Source organism: Trachymyrmex septentrionalis, unplaced genomic scaffold, assembly GCF_001594115.1.
Source record: "Trachymyrmex septentrionalis isolate Tsep2-gDNA-1 unplaced genomic scaffold, Tsep1.0 scaffold70, whole genome shotgun sequence".
Taxonomy (NCBI): Eukaryota; Metazoa; Arthropoda; class Insecta; order Hymenoptera; family Formicidae; genus Trachymyrmex; species Trachymyrmex septentrionalis.
Genome location: NW_017305885.1, coordinates 2,045,883 through 2,057,173, shown reverse-complemented (window position 1 = coordinate 2,057,173; position 11,291 = coordinate 2,045,883). Strand labels below are relative to the sequence as shown.

The 11,291-nt window shown below is 33.0% G+C and overlaps 1 protein-coding gene across 1 annotated transcript in view; it reads right to left on the bottom strand.

Moving 5' to 3' along the window:
* Window positions 1-10,376: 10,376 nt before the first annotated feature.
* LOC108753706 (integrin beta-PS-like) overlaps window positions 10,377-11,291 on the bottom strand; it is a 10,301-nt gene continuing 9,386 nt past the window's right edge. Inside the window, exons 14-15 of the mRNA XM_018495556.1 lie at window positions 10,547-10,686; window positions 10,377-10,473 (exon numbers count right to left, since the gene is read on the bottom strand). Coding sequence (XP_018351058.1) covers window positions 10,399-10,473; window positions 10,547-10,686 — 215 coding nt within the window. The 3' untranslated portion in view covers window positions 10,377-10,398. The remainder of the gene's footprint in view (window positions 10,474-10,546; window positions 10,687-11,291) is intronic.

Below are 11,291 nucleotides of genomic sequence, written 5' to 3'. Positions count from 1 at the left end.
TCAATGAGAACAAAAAAGTTTTATACCATTTTACAATTTTACAATAGTTAACAAGATATTAATTACTAAAAATAGCCGAATATTGATCTTTAATAATTTTTTTCTCAAATACTATCAATTTTACAGAAAAACTGTAACAGACAAAAATTGTTTATTTTCTTCTCATAAAGTTCTGAGAATTTTTTCAGAATTTTTTAATACCATATTTTCTCATGATAATAAAAATCAGAAAATGTAGTACTAAAAAGTTGATAAAAAATTCTGAAAAAATTCTTAGAGTTCTATGAGAAGAAAATAAACAATTTTTATCTCTTATAGGTCTTTTGTAAAATTGATTTACATTTGAGAATTGATTTATATTTGTATATTTGAGAAAAAAAATTATAAGAGACCAATATTCGGCCATTTTTAGTAATTAATATCTTGTTAACTATTGCAAAAATTACAAAATAGTATAAGACTTTTTTGTTTCCCTTGACTCATTCTACACTCCCAATGCGGCTCCGACTTTATTTAACAGGCATTCTGTATATGGCTTAGGTTTGTATCATTCCTGACGTTTTATGTTTATAACCCGACAATTTCTAAAGGCTCTTGTAAGAAGAGCGAATGAGTCATCGGAGGAATGAACATTTGTCTCGCTTCTGGTTATCGCTGCTACCTATAATAGCTCTTTTATCCTGCGTTACAATGAATGAACTCATTCGTTTTCATTCTATCTAAAAAGAACATAGATTAGAAACATGAGATAACACAAGAAAAGGGAGAGATAGTCTTTGCTCTTTAGTTAGAGAAAACTTGGATGGAAAATCTTTGTTAATAACCTAAATAGGAATCGAACCTTTTTTTAATTATAATGTAATAAAAAATTTATAAAAAGATAACTATATCCAATATGATTTAGTACTTAATACGGTCTACTTGCTATTTGTATAGGTAGTTATTGTATATGAATAACTTAAATCCTCAGTGTACTCATATAAATATCGAAAATGTCTTAATTAGTTCAGAAATATTTCTTATTTTTAACCTAATCACCAATTTTCAATGTTGGATTCAGCAAAAATCGCAGTATAGCTTAAGTAAGTTATATTAAAAACAATTATTTTTTCAAAATGTGAAAATTTATGATGTAAATAAAGGATTAAATAATAAAAGTAAATAGTCAAACATTATTTTTCATATTAAATTAGAGAATTTTATATTATAGTAAATTTGGTTTATATTTATAATGTTAATTTATAGTACATATGTAATGTTAGTTTATTATATATAAACTGTTGATTAATGAATGAATAAAATTTATTGTACAAATAAATTTGATATTAGAATGCAATATTAAAAAATTATATGTTTTTAATTTTGTTGAAATCAATGCAAGATTTATAATATAATTTAAGTAAAAAATATACTTTAATGTACCTTGTGTTCGTATCAATAATTACTGTTAATAATAGTAACACCAATCAAATTTCTAACAACTTTTGAAATTCTTATGCCATTATCTCTGAAATATGTGTGTTGCCTAACTATTTATTGCTTAACTAATTTATTTTTTCGTGTAAACCAGTACACAAAGCAAAGATAACCGATTCAACGATAATTTATTTTGTATTGCATTTCGAAAAGTATTTGCAACGTTAATGAATCGCACTAAAATCTGTGGTGTGATTGGTGCGAATCATCGCTAACGTCTCACCGCAAGCTATTATCACGCCTTGTTACCCGGCCTGCACGATTTTGGTTATCGTCATTTACCATCGTGCAATTTGCACGATTCTATTTATCGCCGTTTATTTAGTCGTGCATACTTATTCGAGGAACAATAAAAGAGAGACCGGTAGAATCGACGCTACACGTCGTAAAGACTCAACTGATTAAGTATTATAGCGCGTTAATCTTTTACGCGAGTCACAGATTGGAATTTCGAGAATCTGGTCACAAAAGCAATTGGAAAATAAACAAAGTCTAATCAGACATTTAGACGCCTCGTTATAAATTCTCGAAAAGTGCTTCATACTTTTCCAGGGAAGGCTCTTTTTCCAGGGAAGATAATTATAGAAGAACACGTTTCTCTAATGGAAAATGCTCAAGTGCGTATAGATAAGTTATTAAGATTAAACTAAAATGCATTTTAACACATTTCCCAGAAGTCTTAATTGTAATACTTACAACAAATTCCTTAGTAGCGAGATTTGCTTTCTGTAAAAAAAAAACTGAAACTATAATTCTGAAAATGTAAAATTTATTCAAATTTAAACAAATAGAGGAAAAAGTAGTAATTTAAACTTTTGCTTCTAATGACTCCACTAGAAATTTTGTTATAATTAATACTATCTCTTCTTTTGAATTTATTCTTAGAGATGTCAATGTTGTAAAATAACTGTCGCTATAGCTGACGCGACCTTTTTGTTAAGTGTATTTTATATTAAATTTAAGACAATAAATTATTGTTTGTAATATTATTGACTCGAATATGATTAAAATATAAAAAGTTACACAAAAACACAAAATAAGAGTCCATATTACTATTTTTCTCTCTAATAACTTTTTCTTTATTTCATTTCGAAATTATTGCTCTGACATTTTTTCTTCGTTTTTAATTTCTTATAATTTAAAAATTACTATTGTCATGACATTTTTGATCAAGAAAAAAGCTATTATAGTAATATTTTAGTTAAATCTTGTAATTGAATATCTCAACTCGTTATTAGGTCTTTAGATTCTATTTAAATTAAACTATGGCAGTTAATCGTTAAAGGTTAATCGTACGTGGCACAGTCGACGAAGGTAAATGCCAAGAAACACGTCGGTGTTTCTCAACAACGTTCTGCACGAATATCGACCCAGGCAAGCCTTATGCTTATGCAGAAACACGCTCGCGTAAGTAAAATTGCTCACATTTTTCAGACGCGAAACGAGCGGTGGGTAAGAAGCAACAGAGACGGGCAGGAGGGGACATGGTGGAATCCGGATGGGAGGGGGGGGGAAGGAGGGGAGGTTAGAGTATTTTCTTTTTCGAGCCTGACGAGCATCAAGCTCTCTCTCCGGGGCCCTTGAAGAGCAGCAATGCCGGGGAACGGACAACGGATCTGGCGCTGACGCTCATTACGATGATTGGCAGATTCAATTAACGGCCGACCGGGCTCCACCACGGCGGGGTCGCCTCGGCTTAACCCCGGCTAAATATTATTAATAATAATCAGCTCATTACCGGCTCCATTAATTATCCGTGCCGAGTATACGCGGGTAGCGCACCTCCAGGAGCGCACCAGATTCGAGGGCCGCGCGCGTTTGTCGATATCCGGCCGAAATAAAACTCACCGGTGGTCCAGAGCACTCGGACATTAGCCCTCGCACCATCTTGAGTTATATCGGTATACACAGAACGGTACTTATAATTCGGCTTTTATTAAGGCGCAGCCGTTATCGTAGATACGTATAACCATATAATGATATTCAAATCAGGATTGGATAGTGCTAAGTTAAAAAGATACAAGCTAAGTTAAAAAGTTAATTAATTTTAACTTAGTTACATTTTAGACTTTTAACTTTTTAACTTTATTTAGTTACATTTTATCCGTAACTATTAATTTTTTATTCAATTCTCTGAAGTTAAGTCTCAGACATAATATGCGGCAATAGAGATAACTTAAAATGAAGTGAGGGTTGAGATATACGAGCTCGTATATTTGATATTCGGTGAAAGAAAGTGCAGTCTAATGCAAGAGTAAAAAATGGATCTTATATCGTCATTATAAACCATCGGTATAATAACTTTTTTCCTGAATCTGCTCGACTCAAGACAAATGATAAAAATGATAAAAATTAGTGTTATTAATATTATTATTGTATTAAAGGGTAAAAGCGGAATATTTTAAGTTAATTGATCTATATATGGAGAATTAAAATTGGTTCAATTATTTCTTTTGCAACGTGTGGTCTAAGGCTGTAGTACTACAGGAGCTGCAGTGAAATATGAAAATCTGTCGTTGATTTCTCGCGCAGAATGCGCGTACCACCGAAGTCACCCTTGCGATGGCTCTCGTAAAACGATGATGAACGAAGAGCGAGCGGGAGGGTAGGCTACGACGAAGGGGAGGGAGACGGGTAGGGCGTGCAATATTAATCCATTTAACAAACTCATTATCGATGAGATATACCGAGCGTTTACTGTGCGCGGCGGCGGCGCGAACGCGCTCCACCTATCCCGGGGGAACCCCGGTTATATTAGCGGCTTGGCACCCCTGCGGCTTGATTTACGGGCGCACGCTAACGAGCCTCGGCCTGCATCAGCCACGAAGGAGGTGGTGCAGGACGATGCAGCAGCACTCGGGCGCTACGGTTACGACGCAGCGCGAGGGTCATGGGCGTCGCTAAAAATTTATCCGTCGGAATGGCGAAGAAGAAAAAGCAAGGAAGAGTGATCTTGGCGCGATCGACAGTGGCTAAAATACTGCTCGACTTCGCATGGAGTGCAGCAATCAAACAAAGAACGATGCTCTTGGAATGGAAGAAATTCGTACTCTCTAAAACTTTTCGAATGAATTATGACTCTGAAGAGTGAAATCTTATCCTTAGATTGATTGAATTTTCACACTTTAGAGGGAGGAATTCCATTCCAAAGAATTTAGAGAGTAATTAATTTATTATATATAAGTAAATATAAAATATATTTTCTTAATTGTGTGTATGAATTTTCTATACGTACGTATCAGACTATTGTAGTAACTATGTATTTGTGTAAACATGTAGATATAATATAAGTGAACTATGCTACGAACTTTTGTTCGAACCCAATATACTCGTCATCAATCATTACACCAAGGATAATAAGATATACAGGTAAGATACAAAATTGCTAATTAAAGGTTAATAATATACACTCAAAGTAATTAATTCGCTTGACATATCGATTTTCCGTTTATTATAAAGTAAAGACGCAATGATTTCTGTTATTAGCGCTTAAATGCAATTCTTAAAACCAAATTACATTTGCCCATTGGAGCTCGCGAATTATATATATTTATACATTCTTTCATTATCCTGTATCATTCGGACGCAACTCGTGCCGGACACACCCACAAGGTGTTAATCGCTTCTTGCTCGGCTCAATTAACTGGAATCGATAAGTTTGGCAGAAGATAATCTCCTTCTCCCTCTTCCCTTCCCTCTTTTGATTTTGCCTCATTTCATCGACCGCATAAATTCAAAAATAAAAAAGAAAATGTATGTTCTTCCCGTCACAAGTATCTTGTAATAAAGAGTTTATCAAAGATCTCCGTGCGGTCGAGCTTTGTCGTACTCGAAAATCAAATTTCTCGTTCGATATCCAGGGGCCGCCTCCATGGCGGCGCCCATGACGTCGTCGATATACGATAGAACGGATACGTCGGTTGGTGGAAGAACGGTAAGCGAGGGGAGACGTTGTCGTGTTCTTCTCCGACAATATGCCGGCTGGCTGGAAATCGCGAAACGATCCAACACCGGCGGCCCCGGCGGGCTGATTGGACCGTATTTGGTTGTAATTAAGGCACCGGCGGCGGCCATTAGCGAACTGCGAAAACGAACAACATTGTTCGGTGCACTCCGCACGTAAATTAACGCATATCCTGTCCTCTCCTCTTTCAGAAACATTGCAATTGGTCCCTCCTTAGTGTCGTGCGAAGACAAAATGTAGTATTTCATAAAAGCATTGAAAAAATATTACTTCAAACATATATTTTTTCCATTATATTTTTCTACATCTTCCAAATTTTATTTCTCCTAAAATGAGTTAAATAATTAGGAAATCATCTTTCTTATTGTTACCTTTAATTTATCCAAATCATTAAAATTTTAATAGCTATATCTTTAATAGCTATATCATATAGGAATGCCAGTCGTTTTCAATAGCGCCAATGCTTGGCCCAGTATATGATAACCAATTATTGGCCAATACTTGGTATCTTGTTCTGGGCCATATCTGGGCATATGACTGGGACGATTGATTTCCGAAGTTTTTTATCTATTATACTTAATTTGTCGTGCGATAGTTATTGAGTCCTTATTATTAATAAATATGTTTAAAAAATTATTATAGACAAAAAAAGTTTCGAAAATTAAAATAATTAAAAATTAACATCAGTGATAAATGTATTAATAATATTGAAAAAAATGACAGTGAAGAAAATAACAGTGAAATTAATATTGACAGTACGAATAATATAAGTGAGATTATATTAGATCACAATGAAGAAACCATTTATCACAGATGACAGTGAACATAGTGAATTATTCTTATTTAACAATATTAAACAAAGATAAAATGATTCACTGTGTTACACCATGGCATCTATGTCTCTTGTTAGAAAGCATTTAAAATAATTGGAATAATCATAGCATTAAAATCATTATTGATAAAATATTGACATTATAAGACAAGCATTAATGGCCCAACATTGTTTATCACGTTTAGCCAGTATAGTTACTCATTATCGGGCCGAAGTTATCATCCCATAGTATTTCCATTAATGGGCCAGTCATGGTTGTCATTATCGCGCCAATATAGGCCACCTAGTACCCAATTTTGGGCCAGTATCAGACCAATAGTAAAATCCTATATGGGTTATATGAGTTAACAATTCAATTTACTTCAAATCTATGGAATGAAATAATTCCAACATATTTCTATATCGAAACGGATAACAATAATAATGATTCTTAAATCGCGCATATATGATTGTCAGTATAAATGAGAAATAAAATATCTTTGTTCGACTTTTTAAAGTGTCTGATTATTTGTTTGCAAGCTTATTCTCATGGAATCAACCAGACATGAATAGCTGACAAAAATTTATTACGCAAAGTCTTTGGAGAATGGTGTTACGCAAAACTCTTCTGCCATATCGAAGACGAATATGGCAACAATACCTCTCGACTCGCATAATTGGCGCTATGGGCGCCCAATGGAGCCACTTCGTGACGGTGCCGGCAGGGCCGCCGGCACGGGATGAAGAGATTTACAATGTTCTCGGTCGTAAAATAATCAATAAAATCTGCGCAATGTAAAGAAACGGACGTGCGGCAGTGATTTAGTATGCGGAGCACCGAGCCCCGTCCTCTCCCTCTCACCTGGATGGTTTTCTGAGGTCCGTTCTTAAGGACCGGCTACACAGAGTACGAATTTTGAGGCATTCTGAAGAAAAAAAAAGTTCAATCGAACTCGAATTAAAATTCAGAGATTGGACGAGTTCTTGCCATGATTAATTATATTACTAATATAATTATTTAATACTTTGTTGGTAATCACACGACAGTAAAGAGGATTCTCAATTCATTGAGGAATTTAACAATGTAAAAGTTGATGTCCATTGGACATTAGCATAATAACACTTGACATTAGCGTAATAATACTTTTATATGAAATAAGAAATTAACAATGCGATAGTTTAAAATCGCATAAATATTATTATCATAAAATTACAAAGCAATTTGAATTAAATACAAAGCTTTCATAATTTAAAGTCCAGAAAGTGCCCAATAAAATAAGCCCAAAAATAAGTAAAAGCTTTTTTAATTAATGTCAAGATTTTGCTATAACTTTAGTTTCAAACTTAAGTAAATGATCGTGAGTAATGAGATATTTATGATTTAAAATGTTCTGTGTAATAAGTTTTCTTTAAAGCGGTTAACATTGTAAAAATAAAATAAAATTACTCTCTTTAATGTATCGCTATTCTCTGAACGCTGCTCGAATTCAGTTCCTAAAGACATATGATCAATTGCGTTGGCTGAAAAAGGAAATATACACGTAGGCCATATGTCGTTGGAGTGGAAACCAATTAGAAAGGGGCTGAGCAGGAGTCGATGATCGTTTTGAAAAAATACGTCGTCTCGTAATCGTGCACTAATTCATCAGCGCGCCTCATTTGCGAACGTAAGTCACCCAAATGATCCTATAGCATCACCATGCAGATAATAGGCGTGGCACCGGCTATTCTGAGCGGTGCGTATCTTGGTTTTACGAGGCGTTAAAGACACCGTGACTGATGACGGAGCCAACTAACAAGTTCTCACAGGCAAAACAAAGACGTTCGACAAATTTTGATCTTCGCCCATTTATTGTATTATTATGAGCGATATATTAGAAGCTTTGTTTGAATTAGTGATACTCATAGCAGTACATATAATTTATCCGGATCTGGACACAATTTTCTCAATAATATAAAAATTATACCTGTTAATTTGTTGAACATTGGATTTGTATTAAAATGTTTTTATATTTTAATTACTTTGTTTGCATTATTATTATCTCTAATATATAATTGCTAAATATATTAAAAGAGAGATTATTAATGCAATCAATAGATGTTCTTTTATTTTGTAAAAGCATCATTTTTAACCATATCATGTCATCGGTATAGATCACGTTGTTTTTATCATCTTTTTATTATATACATATATTATTATATTACATCTTTGAATATTGTTTTCTTTAGACTATTTAATATTTACTTTTTAACTTGGATATGTGATATTATTTGGATTGTTAATTATTAGAATTATTTCTATATCTTAAAAGATTTTAATAATTCATACTTTCAATAATGTTTCTGTCATCAGTAGACTTTTCATCTCTCTGTATTTCTTTATTTGAATTTTACTACAATATTTACTAGAATATTTTGACTTGAGCGTCAATTAATCGAGTCGAGGACATCTTGGATGTGAGTGCCTTAAATTTCCTGTGGGAAATATAGCGTGATTTGCCCCGGGGTTTTGTGGCGGGAGCCAAGTGACGAATTTACGAGCTCCTTATAAGCGAAGGTCTGCCCTTTTCGTGAGCATGTAGCGGGCAATAAAGTATGAAGCAGAAAATATTCGAAACAATCGGGCTGAAGCAGGATCTATATCGGTTCGAGAAGGTTCAGATCAAATTTAGGATTGATTTACGAGGGATTGCACGCTAGCAACCCCCCTCAAATGATCCATCGCTCACTCTATTTACGAAGCAATAATAATTTCTCGCGAACGGAATCAAGAAATTGTTAGTATATAATGACCACAGAATACATGTAATTGATTGCTTCAGCTTTGAATAAAAATTACTAACGTTATATTAAAACAGCGAAAAATTTAGAGAGATCCTAAACAGGATAATTAAAGTCTTATTATTAAAATTAAATGCGAATAGAAATTAATATATAAATTAATTATTTAAAGATGTATAATATATTTTAAGAGCTTTTTGCTTAACTAACTGTTGACAGAAATATTTTCTGATTATTTACAATTACAAACCGCGTAAAATAGAAAAAACACTAATTCTCTTGTAGTTAATATATAGGTCTGTATGAAACTGGGATCTCACTTGATGGATATTCTTTAAATGATAAGAGTTCTGAATTTATTTTTAACAGTTCTACAGTTCTATATATAGAATAAATAAATAATTCCGACTATTAAAGCCGAAAATTCAGATAATCACAGTGAACTTGATGTCTCATTTTTTATTTATAGCTGTAATTACAGTATATAGTAGTAATTTTTATAAGTTAAAGTGGGAAATGAAATAACTCTAAATTCTTAAAATTTATCAAGAGATTTTTGGAAACTCAAATAATTGCTGACCGATAAATCCGCTATTCGACCAGCGTGAAAACGGTTTTATAATGATAGAACGAAACGATAAAAAGACTCGCCGGGAAATCTGCGTGGCTATATAGATTTCGCAATAAATAGAGGGAAGCAGGAAGTATTTGAACGTGTTATTACGAGCTCGGTAAGAGTGGAAGAACGGTGCAAGGAGGCGAAGGAAGAGAGAAAGAACCGTAGAAAGTTTTGCTCGTTTTTGCACGATGAGATTCTCGCTGCCGATTGGTCTTCTCATTATGCGGCAATTAAACAACATGGCGCCCGCAGAGGCTCGTTCAATTCGTTCGCTTAGCGTGGCGCTAGTTATCGGATACGATACGTATGTTGGAAGGCCGGCGTTGAAATCTCTTGTTATTATACCTAAAAAGAATATTTCTAGTTATGCGTAATAATAAGATCTAAGAATATTTTATTTATGTAATAAAATATCATGATTTATATTAATTTACTGCTGTTCATTAGGCATAAGCAATTTACACAACTATATTTTTTAATTCAAATAATTTATTGATATATTAATATTAATGTACATAGGTTGATATTAATTATATCGAATACATTTTTTATGTTAAAATTCGGGATAATAAATTAAATTTTTTCTAAAATAGTCAGTTTCTCATATAAAAAGAATTGATCTATAAAAACTTAATAAAAAATATTTGTCATTTTTCAATGCGTTATTATTCAATGCGCAAAAAATAAAATTTAACATTTTTATTATACAAAATTTGTAATGTCACTAGAGTCTAGAATTATAAATTATTAATTCGTGGCGTATTCCTGGAAAGTCGGATTACAGAAAGTTGACGTGGCTTGTTTATACAGAGGATTCTCGCCCTGAAACATTTCAACATATTGGCATTTAATCTTGTAGTCACGCCATCGGGAATAATGAGGAATAGCGACTCACTCTGTCCCATTTGGCGAGGGCGCGTTCCTTCTCAAACTTAGCATATTCCCTCTTGTCGTGAATAATCGTGAGGATCTTCCAAATGAGGAGAATCAGGAAACCGATGATGACGGTGCTTATAACAACGCCTAGCGCAACACCTACGGGAGAAAGTAAATTCTAGTTCATTTTGTATCGTCTCGCATACGTAAGTATAACCAAAGATACTTAGTTTTCAAAGATCATCGAGTGAATGATAATTAGGATTAGAGAAAGACAGACAGACAGATAAAGAGAGACGCAATAAGCAAACAGAATATATGATTAATCTAATTAATTAATTAATTAATTAATTATTCAACCGTTAATATCACTTATTAATAATAAACAAAAATAAGTGGCTAAAATTTCAAAACAATATTATAAAGGGCATACAAGATGTTGGCAGTAAACAATAATCAAACTAATTATTAAAAGTATAAAGAACAATAAAATATAGACGTTTCGATCTTGATTAGACCACTTTCAGTATAAAAACAATAATTAAATAGTTTACAACAATATGTTATCGCTGTTTATTCTACTAATAATTTAAATCATGAAATTCGAATCTTGTTAGTATGTAAGCTGTTATTACAAACAATTTGACAATTTACTTAATTTGTGATAATCAAACCTTGTTATTTTTTAATAAAAATTAACATGAAAAAATGCTCGTTATGTACGGATTCTGCAAGTTTGTCCTTTAGGAGATTATTTTTCAGTA